The sequence below is a fragment of the Capra hircus genome, chromosome 27 (genome assembly GCF_001704415.2).
Source record: "Capra hircus breed San Clemente chromosome 27, ASM170441v1, whole genome shotgun sequence".
Lineage (NCBI taxonomy): Eukaryota > Metazoa > Chordata > Mammalia > Artiodactyla > Bovidae > Capra > Capra hircus.
Genome location: NC_030834.1, coordinates 12,269,515 through 12,296,920, shown reverse-complemented (window position 1 = coordinate 12,296,920; position 27,406 = coordinate 12,269,515). Strand labels below are relative to the sequence as shown.

Sequence of the window (27,406 nt, the reverse complement as noted above, 5' to 3'; positions counted from 1 at the left end):
GTTTCAAAAAGCTGTTGGCCACCACCTACAACTTTATGTAGTCTAGTCCCCCCTTCTTCTTTTTTGTCTTTTTTAAAATAGACTATATTTTAGAGCAGTTTTAGGTTCCTCTTAAAGACAGGAAAGTGCTCATTTTCTTATTAGTTGTAATACTATCTGAATGTTAAAATCAAAGGTTAGATTTTGTTACCTCCATCTCCAGACAGAAGACAAAACCAATGAGAAATAGCATGGTTTTATTAAACTGTATACTTGAACATTATTTGCCTGTGGCCAGGTTCCTTTTTAAGATTTGTCTTCAGGTTTTCTCTCTCAAGGGGAACAGACTATCTGATTCCCATTTATTAAGTCACTGGTCAGATTGTGAGGTGATAAAGATAGATTATGAGGTGTTCATGATGAAGACCTACCTCAGGGTAGATTCCAGCCTGTATACTCAGGAATTCTCTGCCTTTTATCTTTTCAGAGCTGTATTTTCCTCAAATGATTATTAAAGAGGGCTGTCCAGTTTTATTGGTGGGGAATCTTTTCATGTACCTTCCTGGTCAGGTGGAAGATGGGGGCTAACAAATCTGATGCTGATGGATTCCCATTAAAACAGCTTTTCTCCCCTCTCTGCTCTCCCACTCCAAGGACTCCTCCTACACCTACAGCCAACCAGACCAGGGCATGAGCCAGCACAACTTTCCATGTAGTGTCCATCAGTACGAGTCCTCGGGATCAGTGAATGATGACAGTTCGGAGCTTTTGGATTCCCAGGTCCAGTATAGTGCTGAGCCTCATCTGTACGGTAATGCCACCCACGAACATCCCAGCACTCAAGACCAGGGTAATCATCTTGCTGAAGAGTGTTTATCTTCAGATGAAGGGACTCCCCCAAGCATTAAAAAAATCATACATGTGCTGGAGAAGGTCCAGTATCTTGAGCAAGAAGTAGAAGAGTTCGTAGGAAAAAAGACAGACAAAGCCTACTGGCTTCTGGAAGAGATGCTAACCAAGGAACTCCTGGAACTGGATTCAGTTGAAACTGGGGGCCAGGACTCTGTCCGGCAGGCCAGGAAAGAGGCGGTTTGTAAAATCCAGGCCATACTGGAAAAATTGGAAAAAAAGGGATTATGAAGGGATTTAGAACAAAGGGGAAGCCTGTTACTAACTCGACCAAAGAACTCTTGATTTTGGTTCATTACCCTCTTTTTGAAATGCCTGTTGACAACAAGAAGCAATACATTCCAACTTTCCTTTGATAGAAAGCTTGAAACACTGGTAAAGGACTCGGAAGAACAGTTGGGTTATGAGTTGTTTTCAGACCAGTGAATGTAAGAGAGAGCTCTCCGGTTATCGGTATTGCCAAGTAGACTCGCCCAGTAAGAAATACATGGGTGTCCTCGGCAAGCTGCTTCTTATCAGCAGGAGGGGAATTCACCTTATGTAACAGGCTCCTCAGAAACCTACAGGATAAGACTGGATGTTCTTTGGACAGGCTCTGTTTTTTTAAAACATCTGGATAACTTGTCACATTTTTGTACATGGTAACTGCTTTCACCATACACTTTGTGTGTAAATTACAGCTTGGACTTTAGCCCCCTTGGACCTCTGTTTTGTTTTGTTATTTGCAGTTCACAAATATAGTATGATTCTCTATTTCTTGGTATATTTTGTAGTAATATGTTTAATATAATTACTCAAGAGACTGTACTGACAGCCAGATAGTATGGCAGTTCTGGATAATTTGTACCCTTTTACCACTTGAATATATTGCACCGTGTAATGAGTTTCTGAGGTAGATTGTCTCCTCTTTTGTACAGATTATCAGGTTAAGAGTTTTACCACTTCTATTTTTCTTGTTACTATCAGAAGGTTAATTTGGAAATGGCATGGCTATAGGAATGAAAATGTGGGCATATTCTTTTTTTGCTTTCTTCGTTGTATTTGGATGAAGCTCCACTTAGAAATCCACCCCCCCCGCCACCTCATTATCTTTTTACTACAGCTACTTCCATACAGAGCAATGTGATGAACACAAATAAAAACACCATGCCGAGGAGAAACAGTCACTGCAAAAGTAATAGGCACAACCATTTGGGAATGCTATTCTCCGTCTAAAATAGTAGCTTCACTGTCAAGATCCCTATGAGTGGACTTAAGCTCGGTTTATCTGCCCAGTGTACAGTAAGATATGCAGAGGGTAAAAGAGGATTCATGCTCTGGGACTGAATCAGCCACAGCCAGAGTGGGAAATTATGTTCTTTTAAAGGCAGATGTGATGGTTAGCTTTGTTTCCCTAGAATAAATTGTGTAGACATATTTGCCTGTTATATAAAAAAGATGTTTATCACCCCTAAAAACAGTCACTTCAGAGCCAGAGTTAAGAAAGGGATACTGAAAAGGTCTTAGCTGGATTTGCCTGGGTGGTGGTTTAGTCACTCAGTCGTGTCCGACTCCTTTGTGACCTCATGCACTGTAGCCCGCCAGGCTCCTCTGTCCATGGGATTCTCCAGGCAAGAATACTGGAGTGGGTTGCTGTTTCCTTCTCCAGGGAATCTTCTCGACCCAGGGATCAAATCCACGTCTCTTGCATTTGCAGGAGGATTCTTTACTCCTGAGCCACCAGGAAGCCCTTTGCTTGGGTAGCTCTAAGCTATCATGTAGAAGAGACTTAGGTAGATAACTTACTTTTTACATCTGAAGTGAGTTCCAGTATATAATATGTTATTGGAAAAACTGCTGTTTCTTAATAAGATATCCAAGTGATAGTGTTTTTTTCCTCTCTTGACTGCCAGGCCTATTAATAAGAAAACAAATCTTTCAGCCATTTTCTCTCCTTATTAAAAAAAAAAAAACAAAACCAATACACATATATGATGAGAACAATTAGAGTAAAAATAGTGACTGGTCTTAGGTTGATATGACTGATTTTATGAGATAATATGGTGCCAATTTTATTCAAGGATTTTTATTTTTGGCCTAATATAGAAATGTTTAAAAAAAGGCTTTTTTAAGAAAAAAGTTGAAACAAATATTAGAAGGGGGAGAACCTTAAAGCTCATAAACCAGTGAGACAATGACTGATACAGGCAAGAACACTATTTTTTAACTGAGTGCCCATGATAGCAGTTTCCCTGAAGTCTTGATTTATTTATATACACAGACGTGTGTGTGTGTTTTTTAACAGTTATTTAAAAAAATATTTTAGATAATTTTAGACCTCCTGAAGAGTTGTAAAAACAGCAGTTTCTGTATACTCTTCACTAATAATCCCTTTATATTAACATCTTACATAAGTGTACAACATTTGTCAAGTTAAGAAATTAGCCTTGATACAATACTATTAACTAAAGTAGAGTTTTGGAAAGTAGAGATTTTCTTAGTCTTTTCACTAATGCCGTTTCTCTGTTTCAGGATCCAGTCCAGGATCCTGCCTTGAATTTAGTTGTCATGTCATCATAGTGCCCTCTGATCTGTGACAGTGTATCTATGACCCCTGATGCGGTGATGTATTTCTGGTGTTACTAACCTTAGCCACTACCTAAGGCGGTGTCTAGGAATCACTACTGTAAACTTACTGTTTTCCTTTGTAGTGACTGTTTGCTGGAGATAATGTGAGCTATGCAAATGTCCCATTTCTGCTTAAACTTCAGCCCACTCATTTTTTAGTCCATTGGCAGATCTTGCTTGTGTCGATTACCACTGTGAGGTTCCAGTGTGACTTTGTTTCTTGAAGTCCTTCTACATTTATTAATTGGATTCCTTCTTAAGGGAGGGCTATTGCTTTTGGATTTATAGTTTTAATTATGATAAGATATTCAGGATAAGTACAGACTTACAACTTAAAGATGTAAACCATGTTAAAATGATTCTAAATGCCAGTGTCAAGGAAAGGAAAACTAAATTGGCAACCTCTTCCAGAAAATACAGTGAACTTAAGGAAAATTGGTGTTCATTTTTTTGTGTGGATTTGATTCAGTTCTTGACTTAGTATTCACTCCAGACTGAATTCAAAATGTTTTTGATATTTCAAATTTGGACTTTTAAAAAGTGTCTAAGTTTAATATTACTTTGAGGATAATTTTTGTGAAAATCTTGAATAAAGTTACCCAAATCTGGCATGTTAAACACAACTATCTCTTTTTTATAATAACCACTATTGTTGCAAATACAAACGCCAGTATAAACATTTACACAAGTAAGTCCTGATGAAGTATCAGTGTCATGGACTAGTCTCTACATTCTTGGTGGGGAATTCTTCCAAATGCTTCGAAAAATAGGGCTTTTAAAACTGATTTTTAGCTGGTTAATGTAATACCGTTAGAGGTAGGAAGATTTTTAAGTTGAAGAATATAGATTAAATTGGCATTGAAGTTTTTTGGGGGATGGTACTTGATGACTGGAGTTTTTCATCTTTTTTTTCTTTTTAAAAAAAGTTATGAGTTTAAAGACTCAAATAATTCTATAGAAGCTAGCAATTTAAAGTTTATGAAAAGGAGCTCTCTGTCATACTTTCATTTTTCCTTCTACAAAAGTAACCACTTTCAATTGAGTTTTTTAAAAAAATTCTCTCCATGTTTTTTTGACCTTTAAAAAAAATTTTGGCTGCACTGTGCAGCTTGTGGGATGTTAGTTCCCCGACCAGGGAATGATGATTCTGTGGCCCCCAGTGGTGGAAAGTGTGGTCCTAACCACTGGACCACCAGGGAAGTCCCAGTGTTTTTAATAACACAGTTGTATTTCTCCCTCTTCCTTTGTCAATTTTAGGCTGTTTCTTCTTGTTTTCTGTTGTAGAAGATGCTGGTCAGGTCTCTGCCTGTGCCATATACACATTGCAGCCCTCCTCCCTCCAGTTTCTCCAGCCACTTATATGGTAGTTCTGTTGTTCGTTACTATACTATGTAATGCTGACCAGAGCTTTTTCATGTAGTAAACTGGTTACTTTTCCTGAACAACTCCTGGAATTGTGAATGAATGAATTTCCCTGGAATGAATCGTTTGTCTTACTTGGTTTGCTGATGTACCTATCACTAATTTGACCTTAAACCCACCATCATTTGTCTAAATCTTCTCTTAAGATGCTCAGATACATTTGGTCAATTTCAGGCTCCTGAAGAAGCTGTGCTCTGGGGGCCCTCTGATGGGAGAATGGCTGTGTTCTTGGTGCATACTTACATTCTGGTGTCTTCTGTTCATCCTGGAGATTCTCTCTACCTCTTCTGCTGGATTCTTTTTTTCATGCAATCTATGTCTTTCTCTTTCTTAGTGTGTTCCCTCATTTTGGTCAGGCCTGTTCTCCAGTAGCTTTCTGAATAAAAGGTTTGTAGGAAATAATTTTTTAAATATCTTGCATATTTGAAAATATGTTTTCATGATCCTTTGTTTAAAACTTGGTTTTTCTTTTTGGTAGCTTGTAGGCTATTTTTGTCCCCTCTGAAATTTCCTAGCAGTATAACATTGGTGTGGGTCTGTTTTTGTCCATTTTCCTGGGCATAATTCATTCTGGAGATACCTGCCCTTAAGTCCTATAATATTTTCTCGGGTTTTTTATTTCTCTTCCCCCTCTGCTACCCTCATTTCCATTACCTCTTTGTAGAATTCTTGCTGTTTCTGTTATGGATTTCTTAGCCTGGTTCTTTGACTTTTCACTTCAGTTTTCTGCCTTTTTGCTGTCTTTGTGGGAGATTTACTCACCTTTATCTTCCAACTCACCACTGAATTTTACATTTCTATTTACCATATTTTTAGTTTCTAGGAATTTTTTGTTCTCTATGTGATTCTGCTCTTGTTTGTGGGTGTAGCATCTTATATCTCTGAGAACATTAATGGTAATTTGTTGATAATTGTTTCATCTTGAATAATGAATTTCCTACAAATTGCTTTTCCCTTTCTTTTTAGATTGCCATCTTTTTCATGTTAGAGTTTTTTTTCAGATGTCTGTTAGTTCTTGGTTGTGTTTTTATACTGGAGACCATTGTTGTTCTACTGGAGACTCAAAATTGCTTCTAGAAAATGCTTCATGACTATTGCTTAATTATTTTTTCATACTTTTTCTTAGAATATCTGTTTTAAATGGAAATTGAGAAGGAAGGACTGTCTGGATAATTTTTACTTCTCTGTGGAGAAAGGAGGGTTTTACACTCTATGTGGCTCTTCTCATCACAAGTGGTGGACGGTTAGCACACAGTACAAAATGTGAGCAGAGGAGACGCCAGCTACTGAGAAGGGAGGATTTAGGGGTTTCTGAGATCAGAGCACATTTGCTCTAGCCAACTCTTAAATGTTCTTTTATTTTACAGTATACACGTTACCCTAGTAGAATGCCAACGGTAGTGTTGTCAGATAAAATATAGGATTCTCAGTTAAATTTGAATTTCAGATAAACAACAACTCATCTTTTAGTATCAGTGTGTTCCACATATTGCATGGGACATAATGATACTAAAAATAACTGTTTTTCTGAAATCCAGAATAACTAGGGATACAGTCCCATCCCTCAGTATGGGTGGGGGATTGGTTCTAGTACAAAAACCATGGATACTCAAGTCTCTTATATAAAAATGGTGTAGTATTTGCATAAAACCTAGGTTTATCCTCCCACATACTTCAAATCACCTCTAGATTAGTTATAATACTTAATACAATGTAAATGATATGTAAATAGTTGTAAATACAATGTAAATGCTATGTAAATAGTTGCTGGATGTGTGGCAAATTCAAGTGTTTGCTTTTTGGAACCTGACTGAATTTTTTTCCTTTCTTTCCAAATATTGTCAACCCATGGTTGGCTGCATCCGTGAATGTGGAACTCATGGATAGGGGTGCCAACTGTATTGTAATCTTCCTTTCTTTATTTTTTGGCCGTGCTGAGCAGCTTGTGGAAATCTTAGTCCCCCCAGGGACTGAAGCCCAGCCCTCAGCAATGCAAGTGTGGAGCCCTAACCACTGGACTGCCAGGGGATGCCCTGTATTGTATCTTTTTAACTAAAGTTTTTGTTCTGAGGTAATTTGTTAGTTCACAGACGGTTTTCTGAAACCATGCAGAGCTTTCCTGTGCCCCTTACCCAGTTTATTCTAATGGTCACATCTCACAAAGCTTCACTGCCATGTCACCACCAGGATGTGGACATTGATACGGAACAAGATGCAGAACAGTCCCGCTGCCACCGCTGTTCCTCCTGTTGACCTTTCACAGCCACCTGTGCTTTCCCTTTCCCTCCACACTAAATCCTTGGCAATCACAAATCTGTTCTCCATTTCTGAATTTTGTCATTTTGAGAACGTTACAGAAATAGAATTGTATGGTATGTGATCATTAGAGATTGGGGTTTTTGCCCACTCAGCAAAATTCTCTTGACATTCATCCAAGTTGTTTCCTGTATCTGTAGTTCTTTTTTATTGCTAATTAGTAGTTTGTGATATGGATGTACCTTTGGTCAACCTTCACCTGTGGAAGGATATCTGGGTGGTTTCAGTTTGGGGCTATTATGAATAAAGCTGCTATGTACATTCATGCACAGGTTTTTGTGTGGACATGGTTTTCATTTCTTTGGGATAAATGCCCAGGAGTGCCGTTTGGGGTCATACGATACGTGCATGTTTAATTTTTTAGGAGACTACCAGACTTTCCTAAAAGTGAGGTTGTACCATTTGCATTCCCACCAGCAGTGAGGGAGTTTCTCTGTATGCTTGCCAGCATTTGGTGGTGTCACTTTTTTTAATTTGACCGTTCTGATCAGTGTGTAATGATACCTCATTGTGCTTTTAACTTGCATTTCCTTAATGGTTAACGACGTTGAACCTCTTCTTGTGCTTATTCGCCAGTTATATTTCCTCTTCTGTAAAAATGTCCCTGTGTGTCTTTTGCTCATTTTCTATTATTTATTTTAATAAATTTCTTACTTTAGAATAGTTTAGATTTATAGAGGAATTATGGTATACAGAGATCCAACATACACTACACCCATTATTAACATGTTAAATTAGTGTTGTATATTTGTCACAACTAACGGATCGGTACTGATGCATTCTTATTGACTAAAGTCTATACTTTATCCATATTTCCTTTGTTTTTACCTAACACTGTTTTCCTCTTCCTGGATCCCACCTATGATACTGTATTACATTGAGTCATCCTATCTCCTTAGGAGCCTCTTGGCCATGACAGTTTCTCAGAATTTCCTTGTTTTGTTTTGGCCTCACTGTGAGACGTGTGGAATCTCAATTCCTTGACCAGGGATTGAATCCGGGTTTGGGTGGATAGCCACCAGCCCACCGGAGAACCCCTGTGACTTTCCTTGTTTTTGATGACCTGTATGGTCTTGAGGAGTGCAGGTCGGATGTTTCATAGAATGCCCCTCAACTGGGATTTATCTTGTCTGATGTTTTTCTCCTGATCACACTGGGGCTTGTGTTTTGGGGAGGAAGACCACAGAGGTGAGTGCCCTTTCTCATCAGATATCAAATGGCTGTACTATCGATGTAGCTTATCCTGTTGATCTTAACTGTCATCACCTGGCTCAGGTAGAGCCTGTCAGGTTTCTCCACTACAGTCTTTCTGCGCCACCCCCACACCCCTACCCCCACCGCTGCTTCCAAGCTGTATTCTTTGGAAGAAAGTCCCCGTATGCAGTTATACATTTGGGGGTGGGGAGTTATCCTCCAACTCATTCAGAGTATTTATTGGTTAATTCTTAGACTCTCCCTGCAAGGTATATTTGTTCATTGTCTCCCATTTACGTATTTCTTTATATCTGAATGGACCCATATTTATTTATTTTATACTTTGTGTTATGATCTGCTGCTGCTGCTGCTAAATTGCTTCAGTTGTGTCCAACTCTGTGTGACCCCATAAACGGCAGCCCACCAGGCTCCCCCGTCCCTGGGATTCTCCAGGCAAGAGCAGTGGAGTGGGTTGCCATTTCCTTCTCCAATGAGTGAAAGTGAAGTCGCTCTGTCATGTCTGACTGAGCAACCCCATGGACTGCAGCCTACCAGGCTCTTCTGTCCATGGGATTTTCCAGGCAAGAGTACTGGAGTGGGGTGCCATTGCCTTCTCCTATGCTTCCAAATCACCTAGAGGGCTTGTTTAAAATGCAGATTTCTGAATCCCACTGAAGACCTACTGAATGAGAACTTTTAGAGGTATGCCTGGACATTTGATTACTCCCTCTTTTGTAACTCCTGGTGTATCTAGTCTGTGTTACAGCACTGGATAAGATGTATTTGTTTACCTGCTTGTCTCTCCTATTGAGACTGTGAACTCCTTCAGGGTAGGTATTCTTGATCCAAGCCCGAGATTAGGCACATTTAATTGTTGTATAGTTCTCAAAGGGTGGTCCATGGAGGCTGGGAGTCTTAGACCCTTTAAGAGTCACAGGAAGAAAACTGTTTTCCTAATAGTACCAGGACACGATTTGCCTTTTTTGCTGTGTTGCTGCCATTTGCTCTGTTGATGGAAAATCAGTGGTGGGTAAAATTCCTGGTGTCTTTCCAGGAATTAAGGCAGTGGAAACAAATTGTGCTATCGGTCGTTGTATTGTCCACTGTCATGCATTTGTTAAAAAAAAGCCAGTTTCACTTAAAAATATACTTCATGCTGCTGCTGCTGCTAAGTCGCTTCAGTCGTGTCCGACTCTGTGCGACCCCAAAGACGGCAGCCCACCAGCAGCCTGGTGGCTCCCCCGTCCCTGGGATTCTCCAGGGAAGAACACTGGAGTGGGTTGCCATTTCCTTCTCCAGTGCATGAAAGTGAAAAGTGAAAGTGAAGTTGCTCAGTCGTGTCTGACTCTTCGCGACCCCATGGGCTGCAGCCTACCAGGCTCCTCTGTCCATGGGATTTTCCAGGCAAGAGTACTGGAGTGGGGTGCCATCGCCTTCTCCATACTTCATGAGAGTAAGTTATTAATTTTATTAACTCTTAACCCTTGAGTTCACACCTTTTTGACATTCTATGTGACAAAATGGTTAGGATGCAAGAAACAGTTCTGCGGGCTGAACTACGCTGGTGAGAAAGGGTTTCCAGACCCAATTTCAAGTGTGTATGTTGAGACCTCCCCACACCAACAAGCAATTCCTGAACCCCTAGCAGGGTGTCCAAGAATTCAAGTCACCTCTGAAGCTGTCTACCGGGTACAGAATCAGATTCCACACGTGAAGGGTTCAGCCCCACAGGACCATATCCTCCACTCCAGGTGCCAGTCACACATCTAGGTCATTACCTGTGCTTCTGACCAACTAGCTGGAAATCAGAGGTTCCCATGACTTGTTCCTCAGCTTCAATGAATTTGCCAGGACAGCTCACAAATCCCAGGAAAACCCATCTATTTACTAGACTTCCAGTTTATACATAGGGTATGAGAGATGGGGCATGGCCTGCTGGAAGGGGGCAGGGGCTTCCATGCCCTCTCAGGTGCATGGGTCCCCCTAATCTCCACAGGTGTTCTCCAACCTGGAAACTCTTTGAACCCTGGCCTCTGGATTTTTAGTGAGGCTTCATTGCAAAGGCATGACTAAGTCATTGGCCATTGGCAACTAATTCAACTTTCAACCCCTCTGCCCTCCACCAGAGGTTGGGCGTTGGGACTGAAAGTTCCTACCCTCTAATCACATGGTTGATTCTCCAGAGAAGCAGCTCCCCCTCTTTCTGTCTCAGAGTCACTTTCCCTGAGGTATTTTTAGGACCTGAGGACGAGAGTTCAAATATTATCCCACTGCTTTTAAAGTCCAAAGGTTTGGAGAGCTGTGAGCTAGGAATTGTGAATTGAATATATATAGTCATCTGAATGGGGCTTCCCTGATAGATCAGTTGGTAAAGAATCCGCCTGTGATCCAGGAGACCCCGGTTGGGAAGATCCCCTGGAGAAGGGATAGGCTACCCACTCCAGTATTGGGCTTCCCTTTTGGCTCAGCTGGTAAAGAATCCACCTGCAATGGGAGACCTGGGTTTGATCCCTGGGTTGGGAAGATCCCCTGGAGAAGGGAAAGACTGCTCACTCCAGTATTCTGGCCTGGAGAATTCCATGGACTATCACAAAGAGATACAACTGCGCGACTTTTCACTTTCACACATCTGAATGACCAATATATGTTTTTCCCGTAAGTCACAATACCGCAGCTGGTCTTGTGAGGAAAACGCACATGAAACTAACATATTGGACTTGATAACTAGCTGCTCTTTTTCATGGAACATCATTTTTATTTGAAAGTACAAATAACACACAAACTGTGGCTATGCAGATTTAGGTATTTGGCAGAACAACTGACAGTATTTGTTGCTAATGATGAAATTAGACCTTTAAAGAAAAAAGAATTTTGGAAAACTTATCTTCTTTGAGCTTGATGCTTCCTAATACTTAAAATGCTTTTCTAATTAGATTGGTGGTAATTAAAAAAATGAGATATGTTAACATTTGAAAGACTGCATAGCTCAGTGAACTGTTTTCCAAATCAATGCATGATGTCATCAATCATGCAAGAGTAAAAGATCCATTTAAAGTACAGAATAAACCAATGGGTTTTAATGTATCAGAGAACAAAAATTCACTAATAGTTTTCAGATCCCACAGGGCAACAAACTTTTTTTTAATATTTATTTTTACTCTATTTTACTTTACAATACCGTATTGGTTTTGCCATACATTGACATGAATCCGCCACGGGTGTACATGAGTTCCCAATCCTGAACCCCCCTGCCACCTCCCACCCCATATCATCTCTCTGGATCATCCCCGTGGCAACTAACTTTTAAGGAGCTACCATTTGTTGAATTTTAGTGTAGTATTAGAATATCCCACAATTTATCTCAAAAGGCTATTAGACTTCTCCATCTACACAGTTCAGTGAGCCTGCATCTTCTTCATATATTGTAGTTCAACCAAAACTAAAGTTGTATTAATAACAGGTTGAACGCAGAGGCAAATACAAGAATCCAATGGGTTTCTATTAAGCCAGACATTAAAGAAATTTACAAAAATGAAAGCAATATTCTTTTCTCTGATTAAAAAAAAATCTGGAAAATATTTTCCCACAAAAATATTTACATAAAATGGATTCTTATTTTCAAATTAAGTGTTTAAATTTCTGTCGTAACATGTAGTACACTGAATCATGATAGACCCTGTCTAGGGTTCTCAACAGTTACAGTATAGAGGGTACTGAGAGCCTCCCCCCACAACTGAGAACACCTGGTAGGCTGCATCAGGGATTTGGAGAAAGGATCTTGGAACTCAAGTTCCAATTCTATCACCTGTGATTTTAGGTTAAGTTACTTAGGTGCAGGCTCAGATGACACAGCATGTGTTTTTAGTACTGGCTCCATCACTTGCCGGTAGCATGTTAACCACCTCTGCAAATAGGGATAACCTACAACACCCTGTTGCTGTGAGAATTAAATGGGATTATACTTGTAAAATGCTTACAACTGTACCTAGAACATGGTTAAGAGCTCAGTAAAAGCTAGCTACTGTTATTAGTTACATTAGTCATCTAACAGCATCCTAGTAACTGGCTTTCTTCATCCTCTGCAGAGAACTGAAGCTATTCAGGTGTTATAAATTTGAGGAGAAGGTATAAGTAAACTTGTGGATAATTGTGTGTGGCTTAAACCGTAAGAGAATATGTTACAAAAATTTGTTTTAGTTTCCCTTTTCTCCCTTTTGAAGAAATAAGACTGACAAACATCCCCCAAACCCTTGCCCTATAATTTAGTTAGGAAACAGAAAAGTATTGTAGGCCTAAAGGAACTGAGGTCTTGCACAAAACTAAATCCTCAGGAGATCTGCGCAGCTCTACTACTTAGGAAATTCATTTAAACTCTTGACCTCAGTCATGTCATCTTGTTTAGACAAAAATATCACCTCCAACCTCCCTTGCGGCTTCTGAATCCTGCCAAGCTCACCTCAACATCTTTTAAACATACCTTTCCGGCAGCCTCGAAATCCTAATAAACGCCAGGGAGAAGGGCAAAGCCCCAGAGATCTTCCCCTTGCAAATGCCAATGGTATGTGTTCTCAGCACCCAGAAGCGAAGGTCTGGGTAGCCGCAGCTGCTGCCAGCTCCCTGCCCAACTTTTCAGCAGTGGGTGGCATGCCAGCGTCCTCGCACCATCCTGGCCATTAGCAGGTCAGCCGGGGTACCACGGGGGCCAGGACGTCTGTCTTCCTCTCTATAAAGTGAAGAGGCTGGGCTCGTTTATCCTTGCTCGAAGAACCTTGCTTTCACCGAGAGTTGACAGGCTTTCCACCCGTAACGCCTCAGGGCGCGTTCCTTCCTTCCAAAGACTTCCCTTGCCTCATGCCGAGAACCCGCAGGCGGCTTCGGAGCGGAGGTCACGCCGCACGCAACACCCACTGGTCCCGCGCGCCGACTTCCAGCGGGTTCCGAGGATAACATCTCGCGGGAGTCCATCCACCTCTCGCGACACTTCCCGCCAGCGCCCCTGCGGGTCTCCGAGCCCCGGCCGTAGCTCCACGGCGTGCTCCCCGTCACCTCAGCTCTCTGCTGTCGGCAGCCCGGCCGGCTGGCAACTCTCCCGCTGGGAGCGCGGTGGAGAACGGTGTTGGCGCGAATCCCGCGGGCCCGCAAGCTCCGCCCCGCCCCGCCCAGCCCCGGCTCGCGGGGCAGGCTTCCGCGGGGACATGTCGTGCCCCTCTGAGCGAGGGCAGCAGAGCGCGAGAGGCTGTGAGGCAGCCAGGTGAGTCTGCGGCGGCCGGGCCCCGGGCCCCCGACCCAAGGAGCGGCTGGGAGGCCCTGCGGGATGGAGATGCCAGGGGCGGAGGAGGGCGCGATGCCTGGAGGCAGGGAAGGGGGCCCCCGGGAGGACCAGCCCCTGTGGGGCGGGGGGTGGCCTCGGTCCCTGGGACGCGGCCTGGCCCGCTTGGTATCGACGGCTCCCGGAGGCGCCGGGAAGTCACCCGGTTCCACCCGCGCCCCGCTGCTCTCTCCAGGGCCGGAGGCGAGACGGCGAGAGGCGTCCGCGAGCCCTGAGGTCTCAAACCTGGGTCGCAGGAGGCTCGGAGTCCTGGGGAGAGGGGACACGCTAGGTGGTGGAGGTAAATTCGTGCTGGGGGGAAAAATAGATAAAAAGTGGCGGAAGCCGGGGAGCGGCGGCTCAGAGGGAGGCCGGGTGTTCCCGGTCCAGCTGCACTGAGTGCGGAGATGGTCTCGCCCGCTCCCCTCGCTGGAGCCTGGGTTTCCCTTTTGTGGTCTGTGCAGCGTTGGTTAGTCTTTGCCGAGCGGTGAAGGGGAAACACACAGGTCAGTCTTCCTTAGGGGAAGGAGGTCACTTGCTACCTTTTTCCTCTTGAGACCTGGACCGTGCGAGTGGGTGCGCGCGTGCGCGCAGTGGTCCCAAGCGAGGGTTCGCGTTTTCAGAAATGTGTACCATCGCCCGTGCTTCAGCACCCTGCAAGGATTGATAAGAAGTGACTGTTATCTTAAGTGAATAGTTTTATTTTCAGTATTGTAATTCCCGTAGCCTGAAGCCAAAAAATGTTTTTGGCTTTGGCACTAGATTTATATTGGAAATTGGGGTAAAGTGGTTTGGGTTATTTTTTGCAATCAAGATTTTGACCATGCGTTTCTCATGATTCCAGTTTTGCTTAATTAAAATCATAGTTTCCTGGGAGTATTGGGAGATCAGTGCAAAGCCCATTGGTCTAACTATGAGAAGCATTTTGTTTAAAGCCTCCTTCCCTCCCTTAAAAAAACCAGAAACCAACCAAACAAAGCTATTAATTTATTTAATTTATATTTTAAATTGTATGGCCGCCTTAGTTTTTTTTTTCCTTCAGAAATTCCTCTTAAAAATAACCCTGTTTTTTTTTGTGTGTGTGTCTGTGTGTATGAACAATTACACTGTTAATAGAAGGACATTTTTTTTCTGAAAGTTTTCTTTTGTCTTTTAGAGAACGAAATGTCATCAGTGGAGTCACAGCAGGAACAGTCGTCCCAGTCAGACCCATCTCCATCACCAAATTCATGTAGTTCCTTTGAGCTCCTAGACATGGATGCTGGCAGTTTGTATGAACCAGTTTCTCCTCATTGGTTTTATTGTAAGATAATAGATTCTAAGGAGACATGGATTCCTTTCAACTCACAGGATTCACAGCAGCTGGAAGAGGCATATAGCTCTGGTAGGGTAAAAGTGATGACTTGTAACAAGCGAGGACTTACTGTCATTCCTTTAAAACTGTAATATGATAGTTATTATAGTGAGTGCTGTTTCTAGTTATCTCCTATAGCATTTTAATACTGAAGTTCTGCATTATTGTCCAATGAGTTTATAATATTCAAGAATTTGGTCTGTATTTTGAAAACAGTGCCTATTGTAATTTCTGCATAGTTATCCAATAATGTTTCTTATGGTTCAGTTTTTGTTTATAAAGAGTGGTGGGTGGTAGTGTCATATTGCAGAAGAATGAATTCTTTACTTTTTCACTTGTTTTTTCTTATGTTACGAAGTAAGAATGATTCTGGTTAGTACTTTATCATCATGAGGTCATTAATTTACCTTTTGACCCCTTAAGCAAAAAATTCAGGAAAGCTTTCTTATTTACAGTTTTTTTTTTTTTTTTAAGGGATATATAATCTCTCCTCAGAAAAAGAGCAAAATAGAATTTGGGTATTATTTTTTTTATGTTTCATTAAAGCCAAGAATGATTTTGATGGTTTAGCCAAGAAGAAAGGGATCATTCATGTGTTTTATAACATTATTTAACATATAACTCAGAGTTGTATTTTGGGAGTGGCAGTTGTATTTTATTTTGCTATACTATGTGCTTCTTTTCCCCTTTCCAATCCTCAATAGGAAAAGATTGTAATACAATTGTTCCCACTGATGGGGGTAGATATGATGTTCATTTGGGGGAGAGGATGCGGTATGCTGTTTACTGGGATGAGCTGGCTTCAGAAGTGAGACGATGTACCTGGTTTTACAAGGGAGACAAAGATAATAAGTATGTTCCATACTCGGAGAGCTTCAGCCAAGTTCTAGAGGTATTCCTTTGACCTCTTTTACTCATTTTCTTCTTCTCTTATTTAATAATCTTTTCTTCCTCTTTGTGACTTATTTTGTGAATTTATAAAGAGAGCTCGGTTCTATCTGCAACACAGTTTATGGCATTTCTTTTTCAAGTCAGTTTCAGGATAAAGTAGTTTTCAGATTTTAAAATATTTCAGAAACTGTTTATGTCTTTAAAAATTTTTTCTCTAATGGTGATCAGTTAGTATTTAAACTATGACCATAGAGTTGTTCATTTTTGCTTTTATTTTTCTTGCTCTGAAACTATTCTGAAATTTGCTTTATATTGGAGTAGGACATTAATATTGTTAAAAGAAATATATCAAAATGTGAACAATGATTATTTCTAGTCTAGATGATGGAATTAGGACTGATTTTTTTCTTTGTTCTATACTGTTACTTATTGTAATTTTAAAAGAATTTTAAAATAAATTTGATAAATCAAGAGAAGGAACTTTATATGTAATATCCTAATTTTGTGGATAATATACATGCATTAATATCATTGAAAGAAATATATCAAAATGTGTATAGTGGTTTTTTCCAGTCTAGATGATAGAAGCAGAATGATTATTTTTTGTTGATTGTTTTTTGTTTTATTCTATACTAGTGTCTGTTGTCATTTAAAGAGAATTAAAATAAATTTGATAAATTGGAGTAAGATATTCTTACTGTAATTGTTTATCTAGTAATATTCTTGAAGAGAGGTTCAATTTTAATAGAAAAGCCATTAGAGAAATCTAATGAAATGTGTCTTGTTTTAAGGAAACTTACATGCTTGCTGTAACTCTGGATGAATGGAAAAAGAAATTGGAGTCTCCCAACAGAGAAATTATTATATTACACAATCCAAAGGTAAAGCAAATTAAGGCCCTTTAATGATAGGATCGGGTTTCCCTGGTGGCTCAGAGGTTAAAGCGTCTGCCTGCAATGCAGGAGGCCTGGGTTCAATCCCTGGGTTGGGAAGATCCCCTGGAGAAGGAAATGGCAACCCACTCCAGTATTCTTGCCTAGAGAATCCCATGGGCGGAGGAGCCTGGTGGGCTACAGGTCTCAAAGAGTTGAGCAACTTCACTTTCACTTTAATGATAGGATTAAGATTAATTGAGTTACTAAAGAGAATGCAATTAATTCTTGGTGGCTTCTTTTTTCTAGCGGTTCTATATAGGATAACCTTTGGAAATTTTTATATTGCATTCACAATTATGAAACTTAATACCATAACCACTACCATTGTTTGCTGATTCACCTCTTACAAGGAGAGTTTTCATAGGGAAAATTATGTCATTGTAGATTAAGAAGATTACTGACATATTAGGTGGGCATATCTTTCACGTGTAGGATATTGTTGAAAGATATGTATCAACATTTTCTTTTTCCTTTTGTTTTTTAGCTTTATTGAGGTATAGTTGACAAATAAAATAGTGAGATATTTAAAGTATACAACATTAGCCTAATGTATTTTCAGGATTCTCATTTCAAGCTATTGGAGTTACATGGCAAAACTCCAGTTGAGATTTGAGTGTGTATGGCTCAGACAGTAAAGAATCTGCCTGCAATGCAGGAGCCCCAGGTTTGATCCTTGGGTTGGGGAAATTCCCCTGGAGAAGGAAATGGCAACCCATTCTATTATTCTTGTCTGGTGAATTCTATGGACAGAGGAGCCTTGTGGGCTACAGCTCATGGGATCACAGAGTTGGACACAACTGAGTGACATTCTCTTTCACACTTTATGTTTTGAAAGACTTGTCCCCACTCCTGAGAACTTATTAAGATGTTTTTAATGTAGAATAAATATTGCTCTGATCTTTTTTATTTAAGCTTATGGTGCATTACCAGCCAGTTGCAGGGTCCGATGAATGGGGTTCAGCACCTGCTGAGCAAGGTCGACCTCGAACAGTGAAGAGGGGGGTTGAGAACATCTCTGTTGACATTCACTGTGGTAATGTTAATCATTCATTTTTTTCTTATCTTCTGATATACTTGTTTATGACTTAAACTGTGGCCTTTTTCTATGACATTGATTACCTTGAGGCTTAAAAAGTGGTCTTTAATCCAATGGGCTTATTCTAAGTTACGATTAGTATTACTTGATCTAGTGAGACTCTTAATAGGTATAAAAATATCTTTTGAAGTTGCTAAGTATATATGGTGGGATGGATAAAATTTGGGCACTACTAATCAGGAAGTCACTAAGTACAAATGAACTGATTTAGTCCTAATTCTAAGAAATGTGATTCTTCCTGCTTGCTTATTTATTCCTGGTAACTTGTGTCCTTGAAGTTTTTCAACCAGGGAAACTATTTTTCAGTAGGACCCTGATGGTTATCCATTGGTCTCTAACTAGGGGCATTTATGGTTGGTTTTGTAATATATTTAACTGGATTATAAAATTCCTTTTAAGTATTCTGTCAATGTAAAATTATCTGAATTTGGTAACTGCCCTGTGGTTATACAAGAGAATATTCTTAGGAAACACACAAAATATTAATGGTTTAAAGAGATATGATATGTGAAGTCTGATGATGTATGCAGCCTACTCCCAAATGGTTCTAAAAATAAATGTGTGTGAACACACACACACATAATGTTAAAGTATGGAATCTGTGTGAAAAAGAGATTTTTTGTACTATTCTTTCAAGTTTTCTGTAAAAATTGCAGTTATTTCAAAATAAAAAGTTTTAAAATCCTGAAAAATTCTTTTACTGACTTACTGGGTTAGTGCAAACCTAATTGTAGTTTTGGACCATGAATTTTAAATCATTATAGCTAGGCTCAAACATATTTTTATTAATCAAAATAGGAACCATTACAATCAACACATTTTTTCCAACAATAAATAAGTTTTATTCCTGTAGCATAAAAATCCGTGCTTCCAGATTTGACAAACTTTGGAAAGCATTTTTTTGCCTCATTCTGGTTGTGAAAGTTTTCCCTGCAAAATGTTGTCAAGATGCTTGAAGAAGTAGTAGTCAGTTGGCAAGAGGTCCGGTGAATATGGCAGATGAAACAAAACTGTGTAGCCCAATTCGTTCAACTTTTGAAGTGTTGTTTGTGCAACGTGGGGTTGGGTGTTGTCGTGCAGAAGAATTGGGCCCTTTCTGTTGACCAATGCTGGCTTTAGGCATTGCTGTTCTCAGTGCATCTCATTGATTTGCTGAGCATACTTCTCAGATGTAATGGTTTCGCTGGGATTCAGAAAGCTGTAGTGGATCAGATTGGCAGCAAACCACCAAACAGTGACCTTGACTTTTTTTTGGTGTACCTTTAGCTTTGGGAAACGCTTTGGAGCTTCTTGGTTCAGCCACTGAGCTGGCTGTCACCAGTTGTTGTATAAAATCTACTTTTTGTCCCATGTCACAATCTGATCAAGAAATGATTCATTGTTGTTGCACAGAATAAGAGAAGATGACACTTCAACAACAAGTTTTTAAATTTTCGGTCAACTCATGAGGCACCCACTAAGCGAGCTTTTTCACCTTTCTAATTTGCATCAAATGCTGAACAACTGTAGAAGGTCGATGTTGAGTTCTTCTGCAACTTCTTGTTAGTTTTAAGAGGGTCAGCTTTGATGATGGCTCTCAGTTGGTCATTATCAACTTCCAATGGCTGGCCAGTATGCTACTCATCTTCAAGGCTCTCATCTCCTTTGCAAAACTTCTTCAACCACTGCTGCGCTGTACGTTCGTTAGTAGTTCCTAGGCCAAATGTACTGTTGTTGTTCCAAGTTATCTCTGCTGTTTTACAACCCATTTTGACCTTATTTAAGAAAATCCCTCAAATTTGCTTTTTGTCTAACATCGTTTTCATAGTCTAAAATAAATACAAAATAAACAGCAAGTAATAACACTTAGCAAAGAAACAAGGTGAGAAATGTGTATTAAAACACATTTAGATGTTAGATCTATATGTTAGATCTATAACATGATCACATTCATTAACAATGTTTTCCAATATCAAACGGCAAAGTTCAACAATGCAAAAACCGCAATTACTTTTGCACCAACCAAATATTTTTAAGATAAATTAGAAACACTTTTGAGATAAATTAGAAACAAAGTAAAATTGCAATATTTTTACTGAGTAGTGAAATATAGGAAAATTTGTGTCTTAAAAAAAAATCTGCTCATATTTTAACTTGCCCATTTCTATTACCTGCTTATTGTGAATGTTTGATTTTAGAATACATGACTAGTTATACTGAATAACTTTTCTTTATAATTTCACTTGTAGGGGAACCTTTACAAATAGATCACTTGGTTTTTGTAGTCCATGGGATTGGACCTGCTTGTGATCTCCGCTTTCGAAGCATTGTGCAGTGTGGTAGGTTTGCAAAGCGTGTCAGGTTAGATCATGTAAAGGGACTGTTAGTGCTCCTCTGAGCTGAGATAGTGTTGTCTTAGGCTGTCCTCTTAGCTGCATAATAAGATTTGGAGAGCTGAAGACAGGTGGCAAGGTAGTAAAGCCTCCCAGCTTAGACCTGAAGTGCTAGTAACTTCCTTAGGCTAATAGGTTTATACTCTTAACTAATAGTTCTTGAGTGAATAAGCCTTCAAGTCTGATAAAATTGTTTTACAATGTGATTGTCCTGTTTGTAACTATTCCAAATTTAAAGGGGACCATAAATATATGACCATAAAGATAATCTAGTTTAAATGAACAACTGAAACTTACATTTTTTTAACTTACATTGTGATAAACCTCATGATATTCTAATTAGAATATTTAGGTCATTAACTTGATTTTGAAAGGTAGTATTCATAGTCTAATTATCCTAATTTGGGAGTCTTATCCTAATGACTAATGCTTCTAAGCATAAACTTTCTAGAAGGTTAAAGATCAATGTAATATGAATTCTAAACATCAGTGGTTTTTCTGAAATATTGGATAATGAATGATTGAGTGTAAGGCCAACTGACATAGTCAGGTGATTCTTTTAAAAAATTGAAACAGTTTGTCTGACACAGAAGTTTTGAAGTTTGTGTGTGTGTGTTTTTTTTAATGAAAATGTTTTGTATAGTAAAAGCAGTCCTATATGAAAGGAATGTGTTTTCCCATATGCACTATTAATTTTTCTTAAATATCACTCTAGTTTTGACTCCAGTCAGTAGGTGCTCTAAGCAAATGTAGATGAGTGTGGTATAATCGTATGATCTGTTGCATCCTAATTCTGTGAGTTGATTGCTTCACTGTTAATGCATTAATTAATTTTCTTTTCTAGTTAATGATTTTCGCAGTGTTTCTTTGAACCTGCTACAGACGCATTTTAAGAAAGCCCAAGAAAATCAGCAGATTGGGAGGGTAGAATTTCTCCCAGTCAACTGGCACAGTCCCTTGCATTCCACTGGTGTAGATGTGTGAGTAATACTTTACACCTTTGAGTTGTTACCTGTGATTGTAATGTTTTCTGATCATTAATATGCTTAGGAACATCTCTGCTGTTAGCTGAGAGTGTATATAAAATTCTGTTCAACAAAAAACTTTTTGTACTTCTGCGTCATTTTCTTAGAGTTACATTATTAAGTGCTGAACAATTCCTTTGTTTAACCAGCTTGGGTCAGGAGTAGGGAATGGTGTGTATCTTCTTCCAGTATGTTTTAGTGGCTCATTAGTGTTTACTATTGCAGCTTTACTATTTCATTAGCATAAAGGAGGTTATGGAATTTATTGAAGTTTTCTGCTTAAAACATCTTTTCCTTTTTTCAGAGATCTGCAGCGAATAACCCTGCCTAGCATTAACCGCCTCAGGCACTTTACCAACGACACAATTCTGGATGTCTTCTTCTACAACAGCCCCACCTACTGTCAGACTATCGTGGACACAGTCGCTTCTGAAATGAACCGAATTTACATACTTTTTCTGCAGAGGAACCCTGATTTCAAAGGGAGTGTATCCATTGCTGGTCATAGTTTAGGTAATGAATTCTCTATGACTGGAGAGGACTATCACATTTTATGGATACCTTTTAAGTATTTTTTGAAGTACAGTGTCTTTTATCAGTGTCAGATTCAGAGGTCTAGAACTGGTCTGTGATGAAATATTGGGAAGGGGTTGGAAGGGTAATGGTGGATTGGAAAGAAAGACTCCCTTCTTAGTAGATTTTGCTTATTCCTTTTTTGTGTAAAAGGCAGCTGTTCAGTGCTAATGCTTCAAAATTGTCCCCTCTTCTGTTTTACAGGTTCACTTATATTGTTTGATATCCTAACAAATCAGAAAGATTCTTTGGGAGATACTGACAGTAAAAAGGTAATTTAGATGTTCAGATAGGTTTTCTTGTACTATTTCTTAGTAGGGATTTTTAGATTTTAGACTTTTTTTCCCACTTAGTCTCATACCATAATATTAAATTTACATATATTTTAATTTTAACAGATTTGTAATTATCTCTGTTATTCTTGGATAATAGAAGCAAGATAGTAATATGCTTCTGTAAACATTTGCCACATTCTAAAATAATTATGGTTATCTTATTTTCATTATAAATATACACTGCACTACTGATCTGTTATTAGAGTTATAGAATCATTGAATTGAAATGGAATTTGCATATGAGGAAATGAAGAATTAATTGAATGCAAATTGATATAGTTTATAGAAATTCTGCTTGAAAGCTGTCCTTAAACACTACTAAGAGCTCAGGGAAAGTTTTGTTAATGATGATGAAGAATACTTTAATAGTCCTTGATTCACTGATTCATTTATTTAAAAACATAAAGTTTCAATCGACTGCAAAAACTTAAAGATCAATCACATTTTAGTTTATATTTCGTATACGTTTCGATTTAGTCAAAGTTAAGATTACTGTGTGGCTATCTTACATAGTGCTTTTCTTTATTGCAGAGTAGTATTAATAAAAAAATCTAAATGAATTTAGACAATATAAGTTTTACAATTTAATTTTTAGGATTTGCCAAGTATTTTCATGGATCAAGGAGATACACCAACACTGGAGGAAGAGTTGAGGAAACTTCAACTGTCTGAATTCTTTAGTATCTTTGAGAAGGAGAAAATAGATAAGGAAGCTCTGGTAAAAATAATCTTTTAAAACTGTACACTGTTCCATTTTCAGTATTTTTATTGCTTATTTTCATCATACTGCTGGCTAAGAGCCTGCCCTTTAGAAGCATTTTAGTCATACATAGTTTATCATTAGTAATGCTCTTTAACATTATTTGTTTTTTTTTTTTCATCATATAAAGTGATCTTTTTTTTTGTGGGAGTTCAAAGTTCAGAGGAGCCACGTTGATAATAGGAATAGAGCAAAGACTAAAACCCAGCACAGCTCTGAAAACATGAGAGCAGGTGTAAAGGCCACTGACTTTTCCAGCTTTTATTTTCTGTTATACTTTCCAGAGCTCTACTTGTGGGTATTTGCTTATTTTTTTGCCACCTCAGGTGTGCCTTTTCTTTTTTTTTTTAAGGTTTGTGACACATTTGTTCATTTAACAGGTATTTACTAAATACCTACTATGATCAGGCAGCTGTACCAAGTATGAGGTAGAGTGCTGATAAGGCAGATATTATTCAAACTTCATGGTGCTTATAGCTTAGTGGAAAAGACACAGATAGCCAAACACGTAATTAATTACAACTGTGCTAAGTTCTAAGTAGGGAAAGTACACAGTGGTTTAGGAGTGTGCCACAGGATGAGCTGATGTAGTCTGGGGGCTTAAGGAAGACTTCCCTCATCAGGGAGCAGCCCTTTAGCTGACATCTGGATTGTTGGTGTGTTTTCTGCTCTGTGTTTGCTTTATGTTCTCACTGCTCACGTGCATGAATAGGAACATAACCTTTCTCAGGAATGGAACATCTGAGGAGCGTGGAAACCGTGGAGGGTTTTTCTGTCATGAAGTTAGATACTCACTTCTGTAGGCTTTTTTTTAACAATAGTATCTATATTACTACAGCATTGATAACTCCAGTATTGATATTTTATATTCCTTTTTTAAGCTCCTTTATTAAGAGAGAAAGTTATTAGTGATGCTTTACCACTGGGGACTCCTATTCATGTAAAGCCAAGAACAACAGAGTGCTTAGGCCTATTCCTCTCAGAGAATGGGACATTTAATTGATTTTATTTTGCCTAGAAATAAAAACAGTGTTTGATTTTTTATGCTTAGGCTTTATGTACAGACAAAGACCTTCAGGAAATGGGAATTCCTTTAGGACCAAGAAAGAAGATACTAAACTACTTTAGGACCAGAAAAAATTCAATGGTATGTGCTTAATATAGCTTATGGGATTAAACAGTGTTCTGACTTACCTTGTACCCTTGTGCTTTTTGAGATGTATAGGGAGCTAAGCTAAAAATTTACCTTTGGCTCTCTTTGTTAGGAACTAAATACATTTTGTTTATTAATATCTTTAAAAATATTATCAGTGTCAGAAGTCTAATCTCCCCTGGACTTCTACCATTCAATTGTTTTCCTTTTTTGGTTTGCTTTATAACTATTGAAATATATTGCACATCACATACCATAAAATTCACCCTTTTAAAATACACAGTTCAGTGGGTCTTGGCATATTCAGAGTTGAATAACATCACCACGATTGAATTCCAGAACATTTCCATCACTGTAAAAAGAAACATCATATTCAATAGCAGTCACTCCCCATTCCTCCCTTCTGTGAACTACTGATCTATTTTCTGTCTCTGGATTTTCTTATTCTGGATATTGCTTACAAATGGAGTTATATGATATGTGGCCTTTTGTGACTGGCTTCTTTCACTTAGCATAATGTATTCAAGGTATAACCATGTTGTAACAGTACTTGTGCACTGAGTATTTTTGCCACTGAATTCCCTTCCACAGCCTAGATGATTATCTTTCAGCCGTTTAGCAGGTTGTTTGGTTCTGGTTTAAGGCTGATAGAGACATACTGTCTACTTTGATTAGAAAGGCATAGGACTACACTGAACTCCTCAGCAGCCCCCAGCGCCCCACAGTGCTCTGCTGCTGTTTTCTCTCACGATGGTTGCCCAAAGTTTCAGTTACTACCCAGATGGCTTTGTACAGCTTTCATCATTTCAGAGCATGTAGGGATATCAATTCATAATTTAAGGCAGCTTTGGTTTTCATTAGCTTTATTTTGTTTTCTGAGAGATTCTTCTTAAAATTGTTGACTGTCGTTTCAAAACCTTGCCAAGCTGGTAGAAAACTGTATAATCCTTTGGATATTTTTTACTACTTAGCAGCTCCACAGAACTATCGTTTATTCTTTAGGGTGTTAATAGACCAACCCCGCAATCACCTGCAGGGGCAAATATGTCTAATATCCCCAAAGAGTCGGAGTTCTACAGTAGCACTAATGGTCTGGATGTCGGCATTGGGCAGGTAAACAGTACTCATTCTCTTTGGTCGTTTTATTGTTTGCCATTGGTATTGTAGAAACAAATGTAACTTTTATTATCAATAAGAGATGCTTTTATTTCCTTCATCCAGGTGCCTGTAAAATACCCCCGGCTTATCTATAAACCAGAAATATTCTTTGCTTTTGGATCTCCCATTGGAATGTTCCTTACTGTCCGGGGGCTAAAAAGAATTGACCCCAACTACAGATTTCCAACATGCAAAGGTTTCTTCAATATTTATCACCCTGTAAGCATTGGACAGCTCTTGTGATTTTACCTGAATGTTAGGGCTTATTGGTAAAGAGCATATGATAGTCTATTGTGTTGATTTACTTTTTTCTATACTATTTTGTACTAATGAGAAAATTTATATATGAATCTGGAAGTGAAGGGGGCAGAACAAGTACTTTAAAAATAAATGAGCTTATAATTATTTTTATTCCTGAGACCATCATTATGATCAGCAGAGGTATGTGTAACTATTGTTTTCTGCATGTAGTTTGATCCTGTGGCCTACAGGATTGAACCAATGGTGGTCCCTGGAGCGGAATTTGAGCCAATGCTGATCCCACATCATAAAGGCAGGAAGCGGATGCACTTAGGTATGTCTTGAGTCCAGAACCTGATGATTGTAGACCTTCTGGTCAGTGCAGGCTGACTGGACCTCATTCACTTTGCTTAGCTATGTTGAGCCCTTTTACAGCTCTGTAAACCATGTAGTATTCTTTTTCACATGTGTTTCAGAACTGAGAGAGGGCTTGACCAGGATGAGCATGGACCTTAAGAATAACTTGCTAGGTTCACTGCGGATGGCCTGGAAGTCTTTCACCAGAGCTCCATACCCTGCCTTACAAGCTTCAGAAACTGCGGAAGAAACAGAAGCAGAACCTGAGTCAAATTCGGAGAAGCCTAGTGGTCAGTGACACTGTACACATTGATTACCTGCACCAGGCCAGATAAGAGGGACTCCCTGAAGTCTGGTTCTTAGTCTACCAGGGTCTTCTTAACTTTCCCCTTGTTGTTGAGAACCAACACTAGACTATGAGTCCTACTGGGCCTTCAGCTCTGCTGGTTTCTTTCTGTCATCAAATAGCCACAAATTGTGGAAACAATTATTTGTGAGGGAAAGTGTTAAAGAGAAGCTGAGCATCTAGTAACTAGGCTTTAAACCATTCCCCACTGGGCACTGTGGCGGTGATGCTAAGCGCCTACACTGTGAAGAACCTTGCTTTTACCAGGGAATGTTTGTGTGTTCATGAGTCAGTTTTATTTTCCTGGCTGGGGACTAGCTGGGACACTTCTTTTGATTGCACAGTTAATACTGCATTTTTTTGCTCTTTAACTGCAAAAGGAGTTTCTTTTCAACTGCCAAAGGCTATCTAACCCTGCTTGCATTTAGTTTGTAAACCAAAGGTAAATGGAATTAGCTGTCAAAGGTATAGGAAAGAAAGGGGATTGGATAAAATCAGTGTGGCTTGAAAACAAGCTTTAAGGGCATTGAGAGGAAAGAGCTTTCTGAGCAGAGTAGCTCCTCCTCTGCTGAGGCTGGAGTGTGAGGAGAGATAAGGACAGCCTTGGAGGGCTGGAAGCTTTTATATTCTGACCATGGTTCCTTCACTTCCAGATGTTAACACAGAAGAGAACCCTGTGCCAGTGAAAGAGGAAGCCCCCCCCATCCATGTGGGAATGCTGAATGGAGGCCAGCGCATTGACTATGTGCTACAGGAGAAGCCCATTGAAAGTTTTAATGAATATTTATTTGCTTTACAAAGCCATCTGTGCTACTGGTAAGTGTTTGTTTTTGTTTTGGGTTGTTTTTTTTTTTGTCTTCAGTTCACTCAGTCGTGTCAGACTCTGTGACCCCATGGACTGCAGCACACCAGGCCTTCCTGTCCATTACCAACTGTCGTAGCTTACTCAAACTCATGTCCATCATGTCAGTGATGGCATCCAACCATCTCATCCTCTGTCATCTCCTTCTCCTCCCACCTTCAGTCTTTCCCAGCATCAGGGTTTTTTCCAATGAGTCAGTTCTTCCCATCAGGTG

General features: G+C 39.4%; 3 protein-coding genes across 4 annotated transcripts in view; 2 read left to right on the top strand and 1 right to left on the bottom strand.

Moving 5' to 3' along the window:
* The window catches only part of BAG4 (BCL2 associated athanogene 4), a 32,051-nt gene extending 24,547 nt beyond the window's left edge, over positions 1–7,504 (top strand). Inside the window, exon 5 of the mRNA XM_018041795.1 lies at positions 634–7,504. Within this exon, the coding sequence (XP_017897284.1) occupies positions 634–1,119 (486 nt within the window). The 3' untranslated portion in view covers positions 1,120–7,504. The remainder of the gene's footprint in view (positions 1–633) is intronic.
* On the bottom strand, positions 4,755–14,371 carry LOC108634068 (collagen alpha-4(IV) chain-like). The gene is made up of 3 exons (XM_018041764.1): positions 14,301–14,371; positions 12,905–14,005; positions 4,755–5,293 (listed from the first exon to the last, which is right to left on the bottom strand). Exons 1-2 carry the CDS (start codon positions 14,369–14,371, stop codon positions 13,177–13,179), a joined length of 900 nt encoding a protein of 299 aa, XP_017897253.1. The 3' UTR covers positions 4,755–5,293; positions 12,905–13,176.
* Positions 13,423–27,406, top strand: part of DDHD2 (DDHD domain containing 2) — a 26,851-nt gene continuing 12,867 nt past the window's right edge. The window contains exons 1-16 of one of the 2 annotated variants that reach the window (XM_018041793.1): positions 13,424–13,678; positions 14,892–15,119; positions 15,794–15,981; positions 16,772–16,861; positions 17,828–17,948; positions 20,240–20,329; positions 21,228–21,363; positions 21,713–21,921; positions 22,186–22,253; positions 22,912–23,034; positions 24,128–24,223; positions 25,232–25,342; positions 25,451–25,606; positions 25,859–25,961; positions 26,104–26,274; positions 26,984–27,146. In XM_018041793.1, the coding sequence (XP_017897282.1) occupies positions 14,900–15,119; positions 15,794–15,981; positions 16,772–16,861; positions 17,828–17,948; positions 20,240–20,329; positions 21,228–21,363; positions 21,713–21,921; positions 22,186–22,253; positions 22,912–23,034; positions 24,128–24,223; positions 25,232–25,342; positions 25,451–25,606; positions 25,859–25,961; positions 26,104–26,274; positions 26,984–27,146 (2,045 nt within the window). In that variant the 5' untranslated portion in view covers positions 13,424–13,678; positions 14,892–14,899. Of the gene's footprint in view, positions 13,679–14,891; positions 15,120–15,793; positions 15,982–16,771; positions 16,862–17,827; positions 17,949–20,239; positions 20,330–21,227; positions 21,364–21,712; positions 21,922–22,185; positions 22,254–22,911; positions 23,035–24,127; positions 24,224–25,231; positions 25,343–25,450; positions 25,607–25,858; positions 25,962–26,103; positions 26,275–26,983; positions 27,147–27,406 lie in introns of both variants that reach the window. The other variant, XM_018041794.1, reaches the window with a different exon arrangement.

What these genes read in the sequence shown, in the direction of transcription:
- LOC108634068 (XM_018041764.1), bottom strand. Translation starts at nt 14,371, where the DNA reads ATGGTACACATTTCTGAAAACGCGAACCCTCGCTTGGGACCACTGCGC. An exon ending in CGCGCGCACCCACTCGCACG is followed by an intron (nt 14,006 to 14,300) that starts GTCCAGGTCTCA and finishes CCCTCTCCCCAG; the next exon opens with GACTCCGAGCCTCCTGCGAC.